At 44.4% G+C, this 26,288-nt stretch overlaps 1 protein-coding gene across 2 annotated transcripts in view; it reads right to left on the reverse strand.

The window, feature by feature from the left end:
* HSD17B3 (hydroxysteroid 17-beta dehydrogenase 3) overlaps positions 1-26,288 on the reverse strand; it is a 350,724-nt gene that overhangs the window by 150,076 nt on the left and 174,360 nt on the right. For both annotated transcript variants that reach the window (XM_029617712.1, XM_029617702.1), the window contains exon 2: positions 17,811-17,857. In XM_029617712.1, the coding sequence (XP_029473572.1) occupies positions 17,811-17,857 (47 nt within the window). The remainder of the gene's footprint in view (positions 1-17,810; positions 17,858-26,288) is intronic.

The raw sequence follows: 26,288 nt of genomic DNA on the forward strand, positions 1-26,288 counted from the left end.
CCCAAGTTCAGGACACCTACTGAACCTGGGCCCTGGAGTTTCCCGGACGGATGGGGCAATTTTGTAGATGGTGGCCTGGTGCTTCGCAATACAGACATAAGCCAGTTTGTCTTCACTGAAGGCACTCTTTTGGTGTCAGTCACCCACAACCCAACTGCATGGGTTCTTCCGCCTTGACCACTCTAGAGTCACTGGATGTGGAGTTCATGACGGGTAGTGAGCGGGAACGAACCCGCAAGAGCCTCTTGGGCATCCGACTCTCCCGGTGACGCTCTTGAAGACAATGATCTATTCGACCCGTCAAGTCTATAAGGTCCTCCAAGGAGGAAGGGAGCTCCCAAGCAGCCAACTCATCTTTTAACTATGAGGAGAGACCATCAAGGTATATGGCTCGAAGGCAGTCCTTTTGCCAAGCAAGCTCAGTAGCCAAAGTCCGAAACTCTATTGTATAATCAAAAATACTTTGTTGTCCCTGACAAAGGTGTAGTAGACTGGAGCTTGCTACAGCATGCTGCCCTGGATCATCAAAGGTCCATTTTGAAGACAGCCACAAATTGAACCAGCTCCCTCAGCAGGGAATCTGAGCATTCCCACAGAGGAGAAGCCCAGGCCAGGGCTTTCCCTTCAAGGCGAGACAAGATGAACATGACTTTTGTTAAATCATCCTGGAAGATGGAGGGTTGCAGAGCAAATTGTATATAGCACTGGTTTATAAACCCTCTGCAGAGCTTGGAGTCACTGTTGAAGCGTGGAGGCGCTGGGAGAGCCAGCAAGGCTCGTAGCAATGATGGGGGTGGCTGTGGAGGAGGAGGCACTGGATCGCTAAGGAAGCATCGACCCGGGCGTGTAGGCGGTACATGGAGGAGGCCAGTGCCTTACGGAATTGCTGCTGTCCATGCACCTTGGAAACCAGGCCTGGAATGGCCTGAAGGGCACATGGCTCCACCGAATCCATGGCCTTTGCAATCTGTTGCACTGGAGGTGGATTCTTGGGCTGAGGTGGGTTGACACAACCTGCAGGCGAGGGCATACAGGTCCCCACCATCAGCAGGTGGAGTGGGTTGAAGCTAGAGGCACTGGAGCTTCACCTATACCAGCCACGTTCCCCTCGGCTTGAGCCTTTGGGTGCCGAGGCCGGCAGGACTTAGGTGGGCCTCGAGATTGGACGTCACAGGCAAGTAGTTCAGCTCAGAGACAACAGCCAGCAGGTGGCGAAGTTCTATCCTAGACTGGTCCCAGTACAGGAATCCAAGCACCAAGGAATGAGAATTGACTGAAGGTGCTTGAGCAGAGAAAAGCTGGAGCCTTAGGAGTCCAAGTCCAGAGGATAGGGACAGAGGAATCACTGTTGAACTCGAATGAGAGCTGGTGGCAATTAGAAGGTGTAGCAAGCAACATAGAACTCTGGACACAAAGGTCATCCATAGAAATGGTCAGGGTGTGGAGAAGGCAGGTGTGGTCAGGCGTAGCAGTGGTCAAGGCACAGAATAGGGCAGGTGTTGTCAGGCGTAGCAATGGTCAAGGAGAAGGCAGGCGTGGTCAGGCGAAGCAATGGTCAAGGCACGGAGAAGGCAGGTGAGGTCGGATGTAGCAGAGATCAGGCTTGGAGAAGGCAGGCAAGGTTGGACGTAGCAGAGGTCAGCACCAGGAGGTCAGTCAAAGTACAGACAAGACGAACAAGGAAACAGGAACTTGGAGACAAACTGGGACATGGATCAAGGAAGCAAGGAGGCAACAAGTACTCAGAACCAAACAGGGAACCGAGGAGACCTGTTGCAAAGGCAACACTTCACTGCGAGACCTGAGCATTTATTCGCTGAAGGATCTGAAGTCAGCATCCGGGTCCGCAGCCAGGTTTCCACCGCGGGCCCTTTAAAAGTCTTACTGATGGGCGCATGCCTACGGAGCGGCACGGCGCTGCTGGCAGTGTCTCTCCATGAACCCCATGGAGAGGCCCGACGGATGGAGGCATCCTGCTGGAAGTCCCGGGAAGTGGAGCAGGGCCAGAGGCACTGGCAGGAGCCCGAGGTCAGAGCCGGCAGCCCACTGCCACAAGCAACAGGCAGCTGGAGCCTGGGAGTTGCTTAGGAAGGTGACAGGGCCGCACCGCGGGGCTGCCGTGGGCTGCGAGCGTAACAACACCTTAAAGTCTGCGCTATCCCAGTTTTGGTATCCACCCCAGAGAGCTTACATTTTGAAATTTTAGCTTACACTTTGGTTTGACTTCTATTACAAATTTATTGAACAACCAACTTTCGCTGAATTTCTCTTTGGTGAAATTTTGAGCCAGCACTAACTGCTTCTGGAAAACTTGGAGACAACTTGGATCCTTCATGTGCAATGGGCACATGAAGGATCTTCATGTGCCCATTGCATACGGCTTATATATTCAGGGAGTGGAAATGCTTTCTGTAAACGTCTGTGAGTACTTGATGTACTCCCCAACCTGTTTCATCATGGCCCACAGCACCTAGCAGAAATGCCTTGAAAACTTCGACTGGTCCATACTGGTCACTACAGCTACTGTATTCTGGAAAGAGCCAGTGATCAAGCCTGGAATAGCACGTCCACAATCAGTTAAATGATCAATATCTTCTCAGATTTCTTCATAGAGAGAAAGCATTATCCTGGAGCTCAGTCTATATGTCCACATCACATCTGTCTCTGGTAACCCCAGCAATGGAATCCTTAGATGAAATATCCGTAGCCTGCATGCCCTTCTGTGAACAGCTTGAGCCAGGATAGCCTGTTCCTCTTGGACCCTCCTTTCTTCTTCGGCGAGAAAGCATCTCCTTTCCTCTCATTCCTCTCTCTTCTTTACTCTAAAGCTTCTGCCACTCTAATTCTTTGACTCATCCGCAAAATATATCAAAGCATGAAAAAAAGTACCATGTTTTCCACATAAAAGCTCTGTCCTGTCCCCAGCAGTGGGTACATGTTTGTATCTGTATATACTGTAGTCTAACTGTGTTTAGTGCAGTCCTCCCTTCTGAGGATTCTTGATACTGGAACATTATTTGTAACCCATGATAAAAGTCTGTGAGCCTTTGCCTTTAAGAGGAGCCTTTGCCCTTAAGAGAAGTTCCCTCCCCCTTCCACTTTTTCTCACTATCGGAAGAGCTTGAATGTCCCTCAATCTAACTTGAGTCTTCCTAGGTGCCTTATAGGCTCAAGGGACTGCCCTTCATGCTCTCCCCTGTGTCACATGGTTCTTAGGCTCGCTACCATTGGACCTTGCCCCCCTGCCCCCAGCTTGTGGAGGTGTTTCATTTAGCAGCTCTTGACGAGAGCTCAGTCTTGCTCATGCTTGCTTCTGAGGCAGCAGCGCTCTGTAAACCTTGTGAAACGATCAGGATTTTTACCTTCATTCTTACTGCCTTCTTCTGAAGACTAAATCAGCCTCATATCCCTCATGTTTCCCACCTCTACGATAACCCAACTCCTGCAACACAAGAGCCCTCCTTCTCCCTCCTGCTACCCTGTCTCCAGTTACCAAAGATCTTTGCCTTGGGGCTTACATTTGAGATGCAACAATTGTAAGTAGAATTTACCTGTACAATAAATAATTTCAAACTTAAAGAATCTTTGTCTTGAGGACTGATTGGAAAGAAAGTTTAGCTGCCTGGATGGCAGATGTCTGCCTGACCCAGAACAAAGCTCAGAGAAGCAACTACACACAGCACCACAATAGACTAAAATGGCCACCAGAAATGTGATCTAACCTTTACTCATGCCCTGACCCAGGTGTTATATTTCCTACCCTAAAAAAACGTGCTAAAATGTATCCCTGCTAATGCAGCTCTCTTCATTGCCCTGTAATAGCTAATAAACTCTTTTACATGAGATTTGCATGCATCCGCCCTAAGCATAACAGGTTTTATAGCGTGGGTTTTTTCGGGGCTAAAACCAATACTACATACCTGAGTAAGGTTAGCACTGAAAAAAAATGCTCTAAATCCAGAGTAAAAACCCCAGTTAGCTCAGGGCGGCTTATTACATCATCCCCAACATTCTTTTCTGATGTGGTTTCCAGAACTGAAAACAGTATTCCAGGTGAAACCTCACCAGTGAACTGTACAGGGGCAGGATCACTTCCTTTATTCCACAGATTATGCTGTGAATTTCCATAAAGACTTACCATTATCACAAGGCAGTGTGGAGCATAGGTCTCATTGTCCTTCTGAACAGCAAATGTTTGTTGTCAATAGTTTATAGCTAGTGACGGAGGAACATTTTTTTTCATTTAATTGTTCTCCCTCTGCTATGTAAGGTTTAATGATAGATACAAGGAAGACATGCAAGAGCCCCCTGCAAACATTTTTTCCTTAAATTGTAAAGAAGACACGTCACTAAGGGGGTCATTTTGTAAGCCTATCGCACGCGAAAAGGGACCTTTCACACGCGGGGGGCGGAGAGACTCCCCCTTCCCCAACTTTTTATTTCATATGTATTTCTCATTCGTGGGCTTTCGGTCTTCCTGCAATTTATCACAATCTGCTTGTGATTTAACTACTCTGAACAATTTTGTGTCATCTGCAAATTTGATTATCTCACTCGTCGTATTTCTTTCCAGATCATTTATAAATATATTGAACAGTAAGGGTCCCAATACAGATCCCTGAGGCACCCCACTGTCCACTCTCTTCCACTGAGAAAATTGCCCATTTAATCCTACTCTCTGTTTCCTGTCTTTTAGCCAGTTTGCAATCCACGAAAGAACATCACCACCTATCCCATGACTTTTTACTTTTCCTAGAAGCCTCTCATGAGGAACTTTGTCAAACGCCTTCTGAAAATCCATCCACCTTGTACTTTTATCACTGCTGTTTAAAATTTTTTTTTACCCTTTTCCGCCTCTGCATAATCCGGGTTGCGTACACTTACCTTCTTCTGCCCCTTTAATAATTTATTTTTTTCTCCTAACTTCTTCCTTTGTCATTTACAGTCTCCTTTACTTTCAAATCCATCATTGATTCTGCTTTATCATCTCTTCACCAGTTAAATATCTTCTTTTTGTTTTTAGCTCCCTACCTATCTACTTTTCTGCATTCATGCCCTCTTGAATTCCTTCTTATATACAGGATGATTTCAGATTGTCTACTCCCCAGCATCTAATCCTTCACTCAAATCTATATGTGTACAAATGGTAAGTATGCTTTCTGGTTCCTTCTTGTAAAAATCATGATTTCAAAATGTTTGGCATGCTTTATTTTAATCTGTTTCTATATTATTTGTCTCCAACAGCCCTCTTTTGGAATGCTTTGATGTACATGGCTTTATTATAATTCATTTGCTTTTTTGGGTATGCATTGCATCTTCCTCTGCTATTTGACAAATTTTGAAGGTCCTTTATACATATTTATTGCTATGTTATCGGTTTGTTTTTTAGAATTCCTATTGAACAATTTATTTGTATGGATTCCTTATCACATGTATGCTGTCCCTCCCGATGCAGCCCATGCAAAACACGGTTCCGTGTCGGGGGACTTATTGTTTAATAAATTTTGCTATTTCTGAAGGCAATTCTTGCTTTTCTAAAACATTCACTTTGTGGCTATTCATACCACCAATAATACATTTGTTTGCAACACACCTGTTATTTTGGATTTCATCTAGTGTTTTTGCTCATCGCTCCACATCCCTTGTGTGGTTTTATTGAGTAGAAGAATGTACCATCTTTAGCATGGCATCCTCACTGGATGTTGCAGCAATAGCTTTTTCCTCTTTCTGTATAATAGAATGACTCCTATTATAGAATATAATAGAATGGTATCTATGTTGATTTTTATTTCAGCTCCCTTAAGTGGCATAGTATAGGCCCAAAGTCTTGACTTGAAGGATTTTAGTACATTATGATATTGATTTCCACTCATATTTATTTATTTATTTATTTATTTTCTATACCGACATTCATGACACAAGTCATGTCATATCATATCGACTTACATAGAACCAGGGTAAAAATCACATTAGAAATTTATAACAATATGTATAAGAAGCAGATACAGTAGAATAATGCGTGAGACATAACAGATTTGAGGGTGTGAGGTGGGTGGAACCAGGGTAGAGATAAAAGATACTGGGGGGGACATTAACAGAATATAAAGGTAGAGAGAAAAGTGGGGGAAGAACAGAAGAGCTATATTTAAACTGAACAACAGTGGTGTGCCATAATCACCCTAATCAGTTGAATAAACAATATAAATAAAAGCTGGCCATTAAGCAAATGACAAATGAGCAACTAAGCAATATGAAATAATGAAGGAGGAATTTAAACATAACTACTGGTTGTGCCATAACAACATTATACTTATGAAAATAGACCCTATAGAATATTGATTGTGATAAAAAGGCAATGTAATTACTGGAAGCGGGGTTTGGCAGTTGAAATACTGGTTGTGCATTTACAGATTAAGGGGCTTAGGGTAGGGTGTTTATCAGTGATTGGTAATTTATTGCTCTTTTGTTTTTAAGTGGTTTACTCATTTTGTGATTTTTGTTGGGAGGAAGTTTTATTCACCCTTCCTAGCTTAGAGAGAGGAGTGAAGAATTGAGGTATTACTTGTCATCCCGTTGTCCCTTAGTCTGAGGTTTTCTGTTGCCAATCTGGCAAGGTCTTGAAGAAGGAGTGGATATCCAACTAGTATCAAAACGGGAGAAGAAAGAAGAGCTACAACACCGGTACTTCTTTAGAACATACAACTATGAAGTTTCCCAAAAGGAGCACAAGAGAGGAAAGAAGAGAACTGGAAAGTTCAAGATCAAGCAGAATATCTCATGTGTTTAAGGGGTATCCCTAGGGAGATAGGAAATCCCTTTCTATTTGCCCAAGGAAGCTTCGCATTCCATCCAATTAGAAAGAAGGAGACCTGAGACTTCCGGCGATGACGTAGAGGCGCCGGCAGCACGGCTTTAGAGCTCCGGAGTCCCGCTCCCGGTCTCGGCGGAAAAACCCCATAAAATCGCGGCGAAACGCTCCCCAATTTATTTGCCAACTTTCGGGGGACGGGCTACAGAGGTTCCGATCTGCATGGGAGGTGTGGGGGATGCGGCAGAGGAATCTTCGCAAGACAGCGGTGCGACGACCTTGCTGCTCCAAGATGGCGGCGGCCCCATCTTCTCCAGTGGGCGCGAAAGTTTTAGAAGCGGTGTCGGAGGACGCGCTGTTGCAGATTTCCCAGAGTGTGACTGCGGCTCTGGATGCCCGGCTTATCCGCATACAATCTACGATGGAGGATCTTAAGGCGGCTGTGGAGGGTCAGTCTAAGCGCCTAGATGAGGCGGAACAGGTTCTCTCCGATCATGGGGATCGGATGGCGGCGGCCGAGCGCCACGTGGTTGAGCTGCGATCACAGCAAAAAGAGCTGTTAGACAAGGTAGAGGATCTGGAGGATCGTGGGCGCCGCAATAACCTCAAGATAGTGGGGCTACCTGAGGCAGTAAAAGACTCTGAGCTTTTGGATTGGATTGAGAATTGGCTCCCTGCCCACATAGGTTTGGCCTTGTCCCCCGGGGAGCTAAAATGTGAGAGGGTCCACCGGGTTGGGCCCGTGCGAGAGGGGGCGCCCAGACCCCGACCGGTGATGGCGCGGATCTTGAATTGGGAGCATAAGACTAAACTCTTGCGAGCCTTTAAGCAAAAGGATCTTGTGGAATACAACAATCACAAGATTTTAGTATTTAATGATTTTTCCGCCTCTACTGCTGCAAAAAGGAAACTGATGACGCCAGCTTGCTCGGAGCTCTACAGGAGGGGTATCAAATTTGGTTTGCTGTACCCTGCTAAGCTCCGTGTGTACCACAACAACAAAGTCCTCTTCTTTAATACTAAGGAGGAAGCTGATGGATTCCTTGCTAGTCTACCTGGGGCAGCCGGGGACTGAACAAGTTAGGGCGCCCATAGGATTCAAGATTTCTTCCTTCTTACCACCGTTGTGGTTTTGTGAGCTGGCCGACCCCTCTCCATGGAGGGGGGGGGGGGGTAAAGATTTGTTGGTTGCTTTTTCAGGATGGTGTGACTTTTATCATTGGCTCCATTTTGCCGGCTGACAGTCTGGTGTTTTCTTACAAAGGACATAAAGCAATCTTATTTTTCTTTCTTTCTTTTTGCTAATAAGGCTTGAGTGCCCAAGGATGTTATTTGATTCCTGTATCTGCTTACATTGGTTTGATGTTAGGGTGTGTGTTCTGTTGTATGGACCTTGTTTCACTAACTATGTTGGCTGGGGGTTCGCGGGGTGGGAGCGGGACGGAGGGGGGTAAGCTTGACCTACTGGAACGATCGGTGGGTGAGATGCCTCTGTACCTCCTTGAGCGGTTCTGGGTATGTGTGGGGGTGTGTGTGTGGGTGTGCTTGTGGGGCCAGGGGGAGGTATTGTGTGGGGGGAAGGCTGGGAGGGCTGGGATAGTTGGGGGATGGGGGGGTTGGGGGGGTTGGGTCCAGGGACCGTGGTGCTACAACTCTCCTGTTGTTTTTCATATCCCCTTGTGGTCTAGGCTGGGGGGCCATGAGGGAAGGTGGCGTACGCTCCTAGAGCCCACTGGTTGGGCTCCCATACAATTTGTGCGGGGCACCGTGCGCCATGGCGAAGGTTAGAGTAACTACCATGAATGTAGATGGGATACACTCCCCAGTTAAGCGGAAAAAACTATTAACTATGTTTAGTCGCATGCATTCCCAAGTTGTTTTTCTCCAGGAGACACACTTGAACGATGCGGAACATCGTAAACTTAAGCGGGAGTGGGTGGGTCAATGCATATATTCTTCTTACACCTCTCGCAAGAGGGGAGTGGCTATCCTCTTTCATAAAAACCTGCCCTTCCGCCTCACTAGAACTTGTCATGATACAGAGGGTCGGTATGTGATTGCAGCTGGGGTCCTAGGTCACCAAAAGATAGCTTTTTGTAATGTGTACGGGCCCAATGTTTTTTCTCAGGATTTCTTTTCGTCCCTGGCGGGCTTGCTCACAGAGTTTCTGGATTATGTGTTGGTGGTTGGGGGAGACCTTAACGTGGTAGCGGACAACCTTTTGGATCGAAAACCGCCCAGGCCAGACGCCGCCCGGGACCGTTCTTTGGGAGTTCACTTTTTATGTGATGAACTTCAACTGCTAGATGTGTGGAGGGTTCTTCACCCTGGTGAACTTGATTTTACATTCTATTCTCATCCCCATCAGGTCTACTCCCGTTTGGACTATCTGCTGGTGTCTGAGAAGTGGTTTGCCAGGGTGGAGGAGGCGTCTATAGGCGTTCGATCGGTCTCCGATCATGCCCCGGTGTCAGTCTTGTTGCGGAGTGGTACGGGAGAGCGGTCCCCGTTTTCGTGGCGTATGCGCCCGGACTTGTACCACGATGAGCAGTTTCGTGCGTACTTACAAGGGTGCTGGAAGGAGTATGTCAAGCATAACTCTACCCCAGATATTTCCGCGGCGACCTTGTGGGAGGCCGGGAAAGTGGTGATGCACGGGGAAATCATTGCGTATGTGGCTAAGACGAATCGTCAACGTAATGCTGAAATAATCCGCCTTACGCAGGTCCTTAAAAGTGCCCAACAGAGACACGTGGTTGATATGACCCCGGAAGGTAAGGGACAGGTTGACCAGGCGCGAGCTACGCTGAATTCTTTGCTCCACCAACGGGCGTCCAAATCACTCAAATATTTTCAATACCAACTTTATAAATATGGTAATAGGGCCGGTCGACTCTTGGCCCACTTGGTTCGCCCTCGGGGTCAGAGGCAGGTTATAGTTAGTATTAAAGATAGTCGGGGCGAACGTCAAACGTCCCCTGGAGATATAGAGGCTAGGTTTCTTGAATATTATCGCCAACTGTATGCGGAACGTCGTAGCGATCCGCTGGTTCGGGAGGCTTTATTCCATTCGACTGAATGGCCGAGGGTGACTCCAGCTCAGTTGGCAGCTCTTAACACTCCCATTACTGATCAGGAGGTGCATCGGGCCATTCATGCTCTCCAGTTGGGCAAGGCTGCGGGGTCGGACGGACTCGGCTCCGAGTTCTATAAAATTTTGAAATTTCATTTGCTTTCCCCACTTGGGGCTTTCTATAATACATTGTTGGAGGAGGGGGGCCTCTCTCCTGCGCTTAATCACTCGGTTATTGTGGTTCTTCCCAAGCCGGGAAAGGACCCGGAGGAGGTGGGGGCTTACAGACCTATCTCCCTGATAAATGTGGATGTTAAGTTATTCGCGGCTATTTTGGCTGCTAGACTTAGTGGTCTTCTTCCCACACTCGTTCACGACGATCAAACTGGTTTTGTACGGGGCAGACATGGGGTTCGGAATGTGCGCCGCCTGATGGCCTCTCTTAGTTATTCTGCTGGTGCGGACGCGGCTGTTCTGAGTCTTGACGCAGAGAAGGCCTTCGATTCATTGTCTTGGGATTTTCTTTTTTGGGTGTTGCGGCAGTATGGCTTTGAGGGGGCTTTTGTGAAGTGGGCGGAGGTTCTTTATAGCAACCCTAGTGCTAGTATTTTATTGAATGGGACAGTGACCCCGCCGTTTGACTTACATTGTGGAGTCCGTCAGGGTTGCCCCCTTTCTCCCTTACTTTTTGTTTTAGCGCTGGAACCACTGGCTATTCGGTTGCGGGAGGAGCCACAGATACGGGGATTGCGGGTGGGCCAACAGTCCCTTCATACGGCTCTTTTTGCGGATGATATTTTGCTTTTTGTTGGCAACCCGCAAGCAAGCGTTCCCGTTATTATTAATCTTTTTGACCAATTTCGGGAGGTGGCGGGACTATGTATTAACTTTGGGAAGTCGGAGGCGCTGGCCTTGAATCCTCAGCTGCAATCTTCATGGGTGGGCACTTTTCCACTTAGATGGGCGCCAGCTAAGCTGAAATACTTAGGTATTTGGATTCCGAGGGACCTACGGCACTTATATGAATTGAATGTCACTAGCCTATTAGAGCGGATCCGCTCCCAGCTGGAGGCTTGGGCCTCGCTTCCCTTGTCTCATTTTGGTCGCTGCGCTCTTATTAAAATGATCATTGCTCCCAAGATTTTGTATGTCTTGTCCATGGTTCCTTGTTGGATACGGGATAGGGACTTAAAAAGGTTGTACGCGGCCCTCCAGCACTTTATATGGCGGGGACGGAAAGCCCGTCTTAGTTATCAGGCTATGACTTACTCTCGGGATCAAGGGGGATGTGGCCTGCCTGACTTCCGCTTGTACAACGCGGCCTGCCAGCTGCGCTTCATAGGGGAGTGGCTTACGGGGGACTATAAATTCTGCGTGAGGGGGCTGATCTCCGGCATGGCAGCCCCTTGGTCACCCCTGAGTCTTATCCAATCTAGTGCTGGGGAGCGGCGTGGGCTTACATACCCTAGGGTTTTGCTGTCTCCGTGCATTGCGGCATGGCGATGGTTACGGGGGCAGCGGGGATTGGATGGGATGATTTCCCTCCTAGTGCCCCTGACTGGCAATGTGGGCTTTTTGCCGGGACGGGACTGTGGGGCTCTGTTTCATAAGTGGGCGTCTAGGGGGGCGATGTTTGCCTTTCACTTTTATGACACCGATACTCATACACTGCTGGACTTTGCTACCTTGGCTCGCACTTATCGATTACAGACTCACCAGTTTTTTGCGTATCTGCAAACCAGGCACTACTTAACCTCTTTCCACTGGACGTCAGACAGGGTGGGCCTAGAGTGCTCCTACGCTAACAAGGTTTTTGACACGGCCTACCTAACTAACACCATCGCGAAGTGGGCTAAGCTTGGCAGATCGTGGCGCTCAAACCCGCGTCTTGCTGTGTTGGCGGACAAATGGACTGCTACTTTTGGAGAACCCATTACTGAGCAATACTTGGCGAAATGTTTTGAAGCGGTGCATCGCCAGCTACCTGATATTGGACTGCGGGAGGTGCAGTTTCGCATCCTTCAGCGGATCTACTGTGATGATGTGCGACGCTTTAGGATGGGGAGCACTGACTCTCCTCTCTGTATTAAATGTGGCCAAGAGGAGGGCACTTTGGTACATAGACTGTATTCTTGTCCCACTCTTCACTCCTTCTGGGCCACAGTGATGGGCGTGATTTCCCAGTGCACTGGAGCACCGCCGCCCATAACGGGGAGGTTTCTTCTTTCCAGTCCTCAAGCCTGTACTGCTGTAGGCAGCCGATCCAAGGACCGCTTTGGACGTATTGCGGCTATGCTGGCATGCCGCACCATATTGTCTGGATGGGCGACACCTGTGACGGCCCCCACTTCAGCAGAGTGGTTTCAGCGCATGGCCTTGGTTTTGCAGATGGAACGTTTGGATTTTTTGAAAGGCCACCGTACGGCTGATAAACTGTATGGGGCTTGTTGGACTCAGTGTGTTTCATTGTTGCCGACCTCAGTCCAGGTCGGCCTGCGGGAGAGTGGGTATACAAATGATTGGATTGCTAATATGGTCTCTGGGGGGACGGGGTTGGGAAGGGGGAAGGGTGGCCCGGTATGAATGTAGTGTGAATGGGTTGGGTGGGGGGTATGTGGGTGGGTGGAAGGGGGAGGGGGTGAGGTGGTATATTTAGACCTAAGAAAAGGCCAGGGCGCATCTACTGGCCTGGACGGCTACTGTGCTTACGGTTTGTCTTGCTTCTTTGCTGTATTTCCCTCCTTGTGAGGGGTTGATTGTTACTACCTTATGGTTTTCCTTGGCTGGTTGGTTGTGTTTTGCCAATAAAAATTATTCTGACAAAAAAAGAAAGAAGGAGACCTGAGGGAGAGATTAAGTGAATATAAATTCATAGATTTTTCTGCTTTCAGTAGCATTATGGATATTACCAGGGAAATCTTTATCAAGTGCCATTTTTCCATGTTGTCATCTTGTCACACCATTTCAGTGGCCATCTTCATTACTGGCATTTAGAAGATAATAGTATATATAACACCTAAGGCCTTATAGGTTTATCCATCCCCCTCAAAAGAGGACCTGCAATGGGGCTGTGAGAAAATAGGTCCAGGACTTAGCCTCAGCATGAGAATGATTCCCCCCCTCCCCGTGCCCTGGGACAGGCCTAAGATGTGATTACATTAATAAATAAATCCATCATGTAGAGATGAACATTTGCTTCAAACAAATGTGTAAAATGCAGTGAATGAGGACATTTTTGTTTCATATGTTGACTCCTGAAATGAATGAAAGGTGCCACTAATTTAAACAAATATTTTCATCTCATTTGTTTGTTTCCCATTGAAATCTATGGCTGTGCTGAGCAAACAAAAAGGTGCAGGGTTTAACTGTTAACTATGGCAACCAACTCTTGCCTATGTGACATCCCCACTTCCTGCGAGCCGAGGTGGGACAAGTTGTAAGGAGACTGGACAGAGGAGAAATCACGGCGAAGCATTTTTTTTAACTAGTTGTGACACTATGACCAGTCTTGGTCTAGCCTGAGCAAAGATTCAGGCTGGACTTTGGCTGTTGTCTCATAAACTTCTTTATTAATAACAAGAAAACAAAACAGAAGCATCTCTGCTTACCTTCGCAGTTCACAAAATAAAGACAATATAACTCACAGTTCAGGCTAAATGCCTGGTCCAGGGCTTTTAAGGAGGGTCTAACATATCCTCACTCCTTCATACTAGCCTAAAACCGCCATCTAGATCCAATGACACTGACATCCTCCCACTGAAAAGTCTGAAAAGTGCTAGAAATTCTATTTTCCTCTCTTGTATTTTGCAGAGAAGGATCTCTTTTGAGAAGCTCTCTGAGGGTAAAAAAAAAAAAAAAAAAGCAGGCTTTGACACTGATAAAGGCCTTTTTCATCCTGGCATGCTAGAGAGATAAAGTTCCTGTATGGAATAAAAGACAGTTTTATGGAGCAATTGGTTCAGGAACCAATGAGAGAGGGAGCAATTTTAGATCTAATTCTCAGTGGAACACAGGATTTGGTGAGAGAAGTAATGGTGGTGGGGCCGCTTGGCAATAGTGATCATAATATGATCACATTTGAATTAATGACTGGAAGGGGGACAGTATATAAATCCATGGCTCTAGTGCTAAACTTTCAAAAGGGAAACTTTGATAAAATGAGAAAAATAGTTGGGAAAAAAACTGAAAGGTGCAGATGCAAAGGTAAAAAGTGTGCAGCAGGCATAGACATTGTTAAAAAATACCATCCTTGAAGCACAGACTAGATGCTTTCCATGTATTAAGAAAGGTGGAAGGAAGGCAAAACGATTACTGGTATGGTTAAAAGGTGAGGTGAAAGAGGCTATTTTAGCCAAAAGATCTTCATTCAAAAATTGGAACAAGGATCCTTCAAAAGAAAATAGGATGAAGCATAAGCATTGGCTAGTTAAATATGTCATTAATCAGACAGGCTAAGAGAAAATTTGAAAAGAAGTTGGGCATAGAGGCAAAAACTCACAATAAAAACTTTTTAAAATATATCCAAAGCAGAAAGCCTTCAAGGGAGTCTGTTGTATCATTGGAGGAGATAAGGCCATCATGGAAAGATTAAATGATTTCTTTGCTTCAGTGTTTACTGAAGAGGATGTTGGAGAGATAACCATTCCGGAGAAGGTTTTCATGGATGATGTGATTCAGATCAACTGAACCAAATCACGGTGAATCTGGAGGATGTGGAAGGCCTAATTGACAAACTGAAGAGTAGTAAATCACCTGGACCAGATGCTATACACCCCAGGGTTCTGAAAGAACTAAAAAATGAAATTTAAGAACTATTAGTAAAAATGTGTAACCTATCATTAAAATCATCCGATGTACTTGAAGACTGGAGGATGGCCAATGTAGCCCCTATATTTAAAAAGGGAACCAGGGGTGATCCGGGAAACTATAGACCAGTGAGCCTGACTTCAGTGCTGGGAAACTGATATAAAGAATAAAATTACAAAACATTGCTGGAATACAGCCAACATGGATTTACCCAAGGGAAGTCTTGCCTCACAAATCTCCTACATTTTTTTGAAAGGGTGAATAAACATGTGGACAAAGGTGAACTAGTAGATGTGGTGTATTTGGATTTCCAGAAGGCATTCGACAAAGTCCTGCATAAGAGGCTTCTAAGAAAACTAAAAAGTCATGGGATAGGAGGCAATGTCCTGTTGTGGATTGCAAGTTGGTTAAAAGACAGGAAACAGATAGTAGGATGGTCAGTTTTCAGAATGGAAAAAGGTAAACAGTAGAGTGCCTCAGGGCTCTGTACTTGGACCAGTGCTTTTTAATATATTTATAAGTGGTCTGGAAAGGGTATGACGAGTGAGGTGATCAAATTTGCGGATGACACAAAATTATGCAGAGTAGTTAAATCTCAAGTAGATTGTGATGAATTACAGGAGGACCTTGTGAGACTGGAAGACTGGGTTTCCAAATGGCAGATGAAATTTAATGTGGACAAGGGCAAAGTGTTGCATATAGGGAAAAATAACCCTTGCTGTATTTACACAATGTTAGATTCTATCTTAGGAGTTACCACCCAGAGAAGAGATCTAGGCATCATAGTGGATAATACATTGAAATCGTTGGCCCAATGTACTGTGGTGATAAAAAAGCAAACAGAATGTTAGGAATTATTAGGAAATAATGGAAAATAAAAAGGAGGATATCATAATGCCTCTGTATCACTCCATGGTGAGACTGTACCTTGAATACTGTGTACAATTTTGGTCACCACATCTCAAAACTGATATATCTGCAATGGAGAAAGTGTAGAGAAGGGCGACCAAAATGATATGGGGCATGGAACGGCTGCCCTAAGAGGAAAGGCTAAAGTTAGGATTGTTTTGTTTAGAGAAAAGATGAGTGAGGGGGATATGATAGAAATCAACAAAATCATGAAAGGACTTGATCAAGTTAATGTAAATCGGTTATTCACTCTCTCAGATAATAAAAGGACCAGGGGGCACTCCATGAAGTTAGTAAGTAGCCCATTTAAAACAAATTGAGGAAAATTATTTTTCACTCAGCACATAGTTAAACTCTGGAATTCATTGCCAGAAGATGTGGTTTTAGCAGTTAGTGTTACTGGTTTTAAAAAAGGTTTGGATAAGTTCCTAGAGGTTAAATCTATAAACTGCTATTACGGTAATTAATAAGCAAGAGTAGCTTATGATTTATCTAATGTTTGGATACTTTCCAGGTTCTTATGGCCTGGATTGGCCACTGTTAGAAACAGGATACTGAGCTTGATGGACCCTTGGCCTGACCCAGTGTGGCATTTATTATGCTTGTATGTTATGTTCATTTGAAATTACTGAAAGAAATGGAGGGTGACCTATGAAATGAATAAATAAACTGAAACAAAATATTTGCCTCTGCAAATGCCTACTATCAGGTATTGTTTGCGTATTTTTATTTATAGTTAATGTGATTTAGGTCACACAAACTGGGTTTAAAGGGAGTAATTGGAAGAATTATTACATGTTTATTCAATAAGAGAAAGGGATTTTTTTTTATTAGAGTAAGCTGACAAGGTGATTTTCTGGTTATCATTTAATGCACAAGTCACTATGGGGTAGATTTTAAAAGCTGCGTGAGTGCATCCATTTGCACGCAGTACTCGGTGCACACACATGGACATGCAATTTTGTAACATGCGCGCGCATGTTATAAAATCGGGGGTCGGCGTGCGCAAGGGGTGCACAATTTTGTACCTTGCGCGTGCTGAGCCGCGCTGCCTTTCCCCATTCCCTCCCCCCTAACCTGACCTTCCTACCCCTTCCCCTAACCTTTCCCCCCCTAGCCCTACTCTAACCCCCCTGACTTTTATCTTACCTTTTGCACCTGCCTCCAGGCAGGCGCAAGTTGTGTGCGCCGGCAGCCTGCCAGCATGCGATCCTCCGACACAGCGGCAATGAAGCTGTGGTCGGAGGCCTCTGGCCCCACCCCGCCCCGCCCCCGGACTGCTCCTTTAGGAAAGCCCTGGGACTTACACGCGTCCCAGGGCTTTACGCTCGTCACTGGGCCTTTTTAAAATAGGCCCTATGTGCGTAAATCCTCTGGATTTACGCACATAGGGCTTTTCAAATCCGGCTCTATATTTTCTACAAGTATCCAGCCACTGGATCATCGTCCAACTAAAGCATCTGGCAAAGATGTGAGATTGAATTGAGAAGTTACATATTTAATTTCTGGCCAGAATTTCACTGGGGACTTTATGGACACACTTTTGATTGAACCGAGAATTGAAAGGGGTTCAGCTGGTTTCTTTTTTATACTCCACGAAAAGTTAACATGTTTACATTTCTTCTGTGAGGACATAATTTGCATGTGTACATTTTCTTTTCTTGAGCTGCATTGGTACATTCCGTATGTGCATTTTAAATTGCACATCCGAGAGCTGGAGTTATTTATGTAACCTTGCTCCACAGAGGGATCACTGGCAAAATAGTGGTCACTTAAATTTGGTAGCATTATGCCCTAACGTAGCCACCCTTATAAGAAAGGAATCCTGTGGGTTATAAATTGTAAGAGCAAAGCAGAAGTTCACATTATCTTACTACTATATGCTAATATAATTACAAATACTTTAAGCAATTAATGGTTAATGGTTTTAGGTACTGCATCTTAGGCGAAGATAAGTAGAATGTTGAGGTCCCAGAGATCTGGCATTAATGATGATGCACAAAACAGTACCAACAGCTTTCACTCACAAGACAAAGCATGCCAGAAACTGCAGGAAATAGCACAAAATACTTATTTACTGGCTTTTAATGGAAAAATAGAAAAGGAATAATGTGTGCTTAATTATACTAATTATGCATTTGGTGTAAAAGCAAAAAAAACCCAAAAAACTGCTTATCTATCTTTCCATGTGGATCTTCCATCATCTTATCTTACCTCAAGTGCATATGCTTTTCCAATTCCATCCCCTGCTCCTGTCACTACTGTAAAAGGAAAAAAAAAAAGGTTAATAGCTTTATTCATAAATAACTCTTCTATGCATTTTCTTTCTTGTATCTGAGAACTCTGTCTTTTCATTAAAATGCAAATAGATATTCTAGCAATGGAAAATGATGCTGAGAGTACAGTATGGCTACATGGAGACAAATCTTTAAAAACAAACAGATGTGCTCAACCCCGGTACCTTATTTGAAACTTGAGTCAATTTTCACTATGGTAAGGGCAGATCACAACAATTCTATTCGATAATATATTCGAGACCTCATAAACTAGGGAAAAATGCTAAACCCTTGATTTCGGCAACATAAATTAGCTCTTCAGAACGCAGTGCGAGGACTGAGGCCCCCGTATTCAGTAAAAGGGATGGGCCCAAAAACAAGAAGGAAGTCGGTCTAACAAAGCCGTAAGGGATGAAAAAAAAGAGAGATGCCGAGTGTCCTCAAAAGATTTATATAATTGTAATTAATGTTATTTTATTGTAGCCCCTGAAGCAGCCCCCCACTGGGTGAAACTCAGGCCTAGAGTCGGGCAATTACTGAATTTTTTTTTGTTAATAAATCTTTTGAGGACACTCGGCATCTCTCTTTTTTTTTCAACCCCCCCCCCCCCCCCCCCCCGTATTCAATAAGGCTTAAATTCTAGCATATGGAGGGTAATTTTCAAACAGCCACATAGGTAAAGTCTGCAGACTTTAGCCACAATTTACAAAGCAGATTTATGAGCATAAATCCACTTTGAAAATTTGATGATGTGCACAGCCCCTCCCCAACAGCATGCATAAACGAAATGACACCTGCTTGGGAGCGGTTCTAACTTTGTGTGTATGAATTTACATGCATGCTTTCGAACAACGAAAGTATACCTGTAAATATTAATCCCACCCCAACTTTGCCACCCCCCCCCCCCCCAGGATGCCTATTTATTTAATATGTGCATAAAAGTGTGCATGAAATCATGTTCTACACATATTTTTACATGCCTACCCATGGGCTACTTTCAAACATCCACTTAAGTTCATCAAAGAGGGCTTTATGAGTGTAGGTGCCTTTAAAAATTACCCCTTAATGTTTTATTTTGACCCTATTAGTTTAGGGATTCTTTCAAACTTTGCTCCGTGTACACATTTCTGAATAAAGAAGAAACACATGCAGTTAAAAATGATTGCATGAATCAGCTTGGACAATTCAATCTTTTCTGCAAGATAAACCCTCACCATAAGGGCTTCAAACATGGTTGTTCACTTTCTGTTTTTCCTTATTTTATTTTGCTCCTTGCTCTGTTTCACTTATTTGTTTATAGCTCTTCTGTAACCAGTCCATTTTAAACCAATTGCCATTTCTCCTATAGCCGCCCAATTCATGTGTCTACTTTTGCCTCCTGACTTGTAGGCCGATGCAGTAAGGGCGCATAGAAAACGGGTGCTCAATGCTGAGCGCCTGCTTTTCTAAAGTGTGCCCAGCCACCTCTCCTGGGCGCACGATCCAATATTTAAATGAGCGGTCGTGCTAAAAAGGAGGCGCTTGAAAATTGTGTGTCCTTGCACCTCCTCGGCATCGGGCGACCAAGAGAGGTGGCTGTCAATGTGAGTAAGGATAACGGACGCTCAATACGAGCATCTGTTTTCTTTGCCTACCGGCACAATATACACACACACAAGATGCATGGCCTGGACCGTGTATCTTCTGTTTGTATTTTGGACCCACTGACTTTTTTTTTTTCAAGACCTTTTTTTTTTACTTGGATCTGCTTTCTGTGGTTTCTCCTACTTAGTATCCTGACGATATTAAAAAGAGGAATCAATGAGCCCTTGAGCATGGCAGACCTTTACGCCAGGCTCGGGCTGGTGTAAAGTTTACCAAGGTGCAATGGGCACATTGGCTGTGCGGGAAATTTTCTGAATCGCGAGTATTACCTAATAGCCTCATCTACATGTAGTTTACATGGATGAGCGCCATTAGCTTCACAGTGGTTTTGGACACGTGTTTTGGAAATACGAATCCCTGTATTGCATCAGGGGTTATGGACACAGTCCAAAACGCACGTCCAATCACATGTAAAGCCATTGCTCAGCTGAGCACACTGTGTTGCATCGACCTGTCAGAGCATTCGTAGTTCGCAGTTTCCCACTAGTGGGTCTTCGGACTTGCTCAGGTGTGCCACAGAGAAGTCACCACTGCTTGATGCTCAGCTCCCGGCCAGCACCTGCTCTTAGCAACTCGCAGCATAAGTTGACCCCAGAGGTGACTTTTAAACATGCAGGAGCTGCTTTTTGAGAACATGTGTAATCATACATGCCTCTTCTTCCTAGCTACAGCATGAGCTCTGGAGTGTGGTAAATATTAGGCAGCCTGCAGGGCATGGATTTCTGGGACCCACTTTGTAGGGTACACATATTGCACAGAGTGAGCCTCCTTTGAGTCTTTCCAACCACTGTCCAATTCCCAGGCGGAGTGTGCATTGAGCATGGGACATGAGCCACTCTGGGGCCGATGCAATAAAGTGTGCCCAGCTTAGCGCACAGGTTTACATGTAATTGGATGCACATTTTGGACCTGATGCCTTAAGAAGATTGGCACAACTGAACTACATGCGCAAACAAATGCGTAGCCAAGAGTACCCATCACATGTAAATTCCATGTTGGAGAGGCTATTAGCTATTACCCCCCAATGCAGAAAAATCGCTGGGCACCCAATGCACACTTTCTAATGCAGCAAATTTAACTCCAGCCCTGGAGGTGGCGTAAAGTCAATCCATGAGTCAAGGGCTCATGAGAAATTAAAGAATAAGGTCCTCTGTGGTTCCTCCCACTTAGTTTCATTGTGACACATACATTTTACTGCTTGCAGTGATGAAAAATAAGGGTCAGATTTTCAAAGGGGTTACGTGCATAAGATACGCACATAACCCCCCGAAAACCTGCCCCAAGCTCCCCCTGCACGTGCCGAGCCTATCTTGTATAGGCTCGGCGGCGCACGCAAGCCCCGGGACGCGCGGTATGTCCCGGGGCTTCGAATAAGGGGCTGGCCGGGGGCGTTGTACTGGGGCATGACGGCGGTCTGGGGGCGGGGCCAAGTGCTCCGGCACAGGGGCAGGCGTAACTCCACGAAAGAAGGTGGGGGGGGGAGTTAGTTAGTGCTGGGGGGTGGGTTAATAAGGGGGGTGGGTTAGATAGGGGAAGGGGAGGAAGGGAGGGAAAGGTGGGGGGGGGGACCAAAAAAAGGTGGGGGGGACCAAACAAAAGTTCCCTCCAAGGGAAAAACAGAAAGATATACTGTCTAGCAGAAAGAAGAAAATCAGAGGGAACCAAGATGGTATTTGAACATGCCTTTCCCGCTGGGCTCTAGACTCTGGTATTTTTTCTTGTTGCTTTCTTTTTTAGGAAAACAATGGTCAAATGTAGAGGTAAGGTGAGTCTCTCTCAAGACTCCCCCAATACCTGATTCATAGAGTCCATCAAGCTAGGGCTAGAGAACATTGTAGAAATGTAATCTTTGTGAGACTTTCCTTACTCCAAATGTCATCAAATCTTCACTGAGTTGTACCATGCTGTTCGTACGGCTCACTCTGCATGTCAAACTGGCTCCAAAACCCTAAACCACTACCAAAACCTCACCTCGAGTTATCTGGCCCTCCTATAGTGATATAAATAGTTGAGTACTATGAAGGCCTTATAAAGAATTTCTCCCTCTCAGCAGCAGGTGAACAGAAAATCTCACAGGTGTGATATACCACACAGGTTGCAATAACTCTAAAATTATCATAGCCATGCCCCTTATCACAGGTATTATTCATGCAAAATTTATAGTGTTTTGATGAATGTAGGTAATAGCTTGGTTTAAAAAATAAAATTTTAAACAAGTTCTTGGAGAAATCTAATATTTACTAGATAGAATTGTGATAAGCCACTAGTGTTTGTTATCCTGCCAAGTACTTGTGACTTGGATTGGCCAATGTTGGAAACAGGATACTGGGCTTGCTATATGCTCTGTCTGACCCAGTATGGCAATTCTTATGTTCTTTAGTTCTAATGAGAGAAAACATTTAACAACAAACTAGCAACTTCATGTATAGTTCATAACTGCTCTTTTTGAGCTGCATGCATATCATGTCTGGTATTCTAAAATATTACTGTCCTTAAAAAAAAACATAAATGAAAACCTTAAGATACACATAAAACAAATACCCTAGCCAGTCTATATCAATTTAGATATTTAAAAGCTTCAGAAAATAAATGCATCGTAAGTTGTTTTCTAAACAAAATTAAAGAGAATTGATTCTTCAGAGCATCAGAAAGTTCATTGCATTGTGACGTGTAGAGACCATCTAGGTCTTCACTAGATGCCCTAGTCCAATTCTGAGGTTAGAGAGTGAGTAGGGGGTGTACCATTCAACACAGCACCTCCTCTGAGGCTTGTTGGAATCATGAGGTCCTGGGTGTATAAGGAAGGATGCAAGAAGAGAGAGGTGTGGTCATTTTGAGTTGGAGTTCCAGGAGGGAGGATCTGTTTCCCTCCTGGGTTTAGGTTGGGTTTCTCTGCCCAACTGTGGCTTTAGGAGAAGATTCTTACCAGTGCACTCCCTGCTTGTAGGAGTTTGCCTCCCGTTTGGTAGAGAGACTTTCTGAGAGATTTTTTTGTTGGAGCTGTTGGTTGTACCTCTTGGAAAAGCCCTCGTAGTTAAGGAGAAAGGACAGATCCATATCTAGAGGCCAGGGTTGAGAAGACCTGGTGCACCCCTCTCCTTTTCAGTGGGGAAGTAGCCTTCACTCACCAACAGAGAGGTTGTTTTCTTGTTTGCACTTAAGTATTGTTTCCAGTGAACTGGAGAGGAAATTTTGGAAACCACCCTTCCTCATCTGAAAGCTGGATGATAGACAACCAGTGTGCCGAGCACAAGGACTTTTCCTCGAGAAGTCCACAGGAGCATACAGACAGAGAACATATTGAGACTCAAGAGACCAGGGACATATGGGAGACCGTCTCTGAAGTCTTCTCACCATGGGAATAGGATACTGATTGAGGTTTTGAAGAATTGGTCTCTCTTCAATCTCAAGTACTGTTTTAGGAAAGGAATTGGCGCCGGCTGTCTATTGCTCCTACCATGTGACAGGGGCCGACCAATTGCATCGGTAGCCCCTGTGACATAGTAAGGGCAAAGGCTATCGGTGCCATTTTGAATACCGGCCGCCGACAGCCCGAGTGCAGGAGATTGCTCCAGGATCCCCGCTGGACCACCAGGGACTTTTGGCAAGTCTTGGGGGGGTCAGGAGGGTGGGGGTTTGTAGTAAATTAAATTTAAAGGGTTGGGATGGGGGGGTTTTGGGAAACGAATGCATATGTAACTAATGAACAGATCGGGGTCCCCCGAGAATGAATGCAATGGATTTAGGTCCTGACAAATACAAATACCAAATGGGACAAATCCATCCCTGCGGGCACATCCCTAAATATCTGAGCGATAAATGTGCATCTAAGACGCACATTTATTTTTTTGAATGCGGAGTGAATGAGTAATAGCCTCATTCACATGCATTTGCATGTGATGAGCGCTATCTCATTCAATTCGCGTTAGATGCTGTATTGCATCGGCCCCCTTGAATAGCAAAGCACAGTTCAGGATCTGGTACCAAGGGGCACATACACTGAGAGAGGAACAGAGTTTATATGGAGAAGAAAACCAGAGAAAGCAGATGTATTTTGGAACAGTTTTTTTTTCAGTGTAATTGGGCATTTCTTTTTGAAGAAATCTCAGTATATATTAATTTTGGAACACCCACATAAGTGTCTTGTCTGATGTATTTTAGCACAGAGCACACTGGGAATGAATTACACTCACCCACTTTGGGTCTTGAAGGATAGCCTTCCCCCCATTAGATAAGAACACACACCCTGAGGCAAAAAGACTGATGACTTTACAATTGTAATTTATCCCTGGGATTTACCGTGGCCCCAGCAAGATTCAGCACATAACCTGAATTGAGGTTACAGATGGTCCTACAACACTAAACCTTCCTTCATGTGATTCAATCAATCTGACAAGTTTAAAAGAAGCAGGTTTTGGTGAGATGATCTAAGTGTACAACATGGATGGAAAACTTTAAGACTGAATTAAAACATTGAGGAGCCAATCCTTTGATGGACTTGAAATTAAGAATCAAAATGTTAAACTTGACTGGCCAAATAACAGGGAACCAATGTAATTTGGGAGAGATATTATACTCTCTTACTAGAGATCCAGTAACCAATCTGCCAACTGCATTTTGAAACAGCTGCAGAACTTGAAGTGTTCTTCGTAGTAAGCCGAAGTATAACAAATTAAAATAATCAATCCGGGATGTAGCAAGAGCTTGAACCACATGTTCTAAAATCAGTATTAAGAAAAGGTTTAATATTATGCAATAAAAGGAGCTTAAAAACTCTTAATCTTTTTTTTTTTTATTTTGCTTTTTCAACATTACAAAACTTCAATAGTTTTCAATTATTATATACAGACATACATAATTGAACAACCAATAAAGAGTTTAACTAAAATAGACATTTATCTGTATATTGTTCCAAGAAATTCCAAAAGAGCCAATATAATGGAGCGTCTACAAAGAAATAAACATATTGAAGGGTAAAGGGAAAATTAATTTTAATAATCCCTTCAACCAACAAACAGGGAGAGCAGTTGCATTCTTTCAATAGCTCTTACCCTACCTCTGTGTTTAATGGGGGATGAGATTCCAGGAATGCCTGGAGCTGAGTAACCTCATAGAAAACGTACTTATGTTCTAAATAGTTTACTTCACATCTACATGGATATTTTAATAAAAAAAAACTAGCTCCCTAGCCACAACTTCCGTTTTCAACCTCAAAAACTGCTTTCTCCTAAATTGAGTATTTCTGGCTAAATCTGGATATATCCAAATTTGTTGTCCATGAAAATTTTTGAAGCCTATTTCTCAAAACTAATCTTAAAACAGTGGTCTCTCTCTGTTGGAAAAAGAAAGGAAGCTATAAGAGTTGCCCCTAGTTGGAATATCTGTTTATTGAAGTCTCTAATACCTCTGTCAAATTTACATTGCTCTCAAGTTGTAAATCAGCCTGTTGGTTAATTGTCCCTGATTTTATTAGTAAGTAATATATTTTTGAAAAGGCAGGTAATGACTCCTTTGGCATCTTTAACACATAATGCAGATACTCTTTAAACATATCTCTCGCAAGAATTAAATTCTGAACAGGAAAATTCAAAACCCTCAAGTTAACATATTTCAAAGAGTTCTCTATAAATTCAAGTTTCTTTTCATTTCCTATTTCAGATTCTACTAAATTCTCCTGAACAGCTTCTACTTTTTCCAAACGTTTCTCACATTTTTCTAGGTTATTTTTCCCCATTAATACAGAATTTTCCAAGTGTAATGTTTTCTGTTGAAAACCCAGAACATTTTGAGACATTTTTATAATTGCTACCTCTAGAGACTTAATTGCTGACCATAATAAATCCATGTTAATTTCTACAGGTTTTTGTGGTAATATTATCTCCAGTTCTGGTCCTGGTATCCCTTCTCCCCCCACAATCGGTTTCCCACTCAAATTATTTTCTATAGATGTATTAGACATATCAGCATTTCCCCTATCCATTTTGGGGGCCTCTGCATGATTCGTCTGATTTTTACTTGGTGGAGAAGGTGGTCTCTCCCACCTGTCACCCCATACATTCACCCAAGTCACTTCCCCTCTCACCAGTCACCTCCCCCACCCAAACACACAGACAGACACCAGGGGAATAAAAAGTATGCATATCCTAAAATGCCAGGGCCCCTTTCCTAAAATACAAAGGGATTGGCAAACTGTAAATATGCATTTCCATTACATGCTTTTGCTGACTAGAACTTGATGCTATTATTACATTACTTGTTGTTTACACTTGTTACCAGGCACTGGCCATCCCCCCACATCCCCCCACAAACACCACCCCACATCCCCCCACAACCACCTTGCAACCTTGGCAACACAAACAAGTAACTAAGGAGACAGTCAATGGGAATGCAGAAACATACCTTTAGCTAATGAACTGCTCCCCACTTGACACTTTTTAACTTATTAGTAACATTTTTAGTTAGTGCGCACTAACTAGTTTTCCTAATTTTGGAGTTAATGTGCACTAATGGGACTTAATATGCGCTAACATCAGATACAATAGGTATTTTCCCTATCCCTAGAGGGTTCACAATCTAACCCCTAGATTTATCATTCTGTTATATTTATAGCAGAATGATGAGGCAAGAAAAAAAAAGGGGTGGGGGAGATAGTGGGCAGCTGGCCATATCATGGCGGTGTGTTTTCACCCACTGTGGTGCAGCCGCACCACACACTATCGCCCCCATAGTGCCACAGGAAAGGTGTAGTTATTTCCCGCGGTGCTGCCGGTGA

This window comes from Rhinatrema bivittatum, chromosome 1, assembly GCF_901001135.1.
Source record: "Rhinatrema bivittatum chromosome 1, aRhiBiv1.1, whole genome shotgun sequence".
Classification (NCBI taxonomy): Eukaryota; Metazoa; Chordata; class Amphibia; order Gymnophiona; family Rhinatrematidae; genus Rhinatrema; species Rhinatrema bivittatum.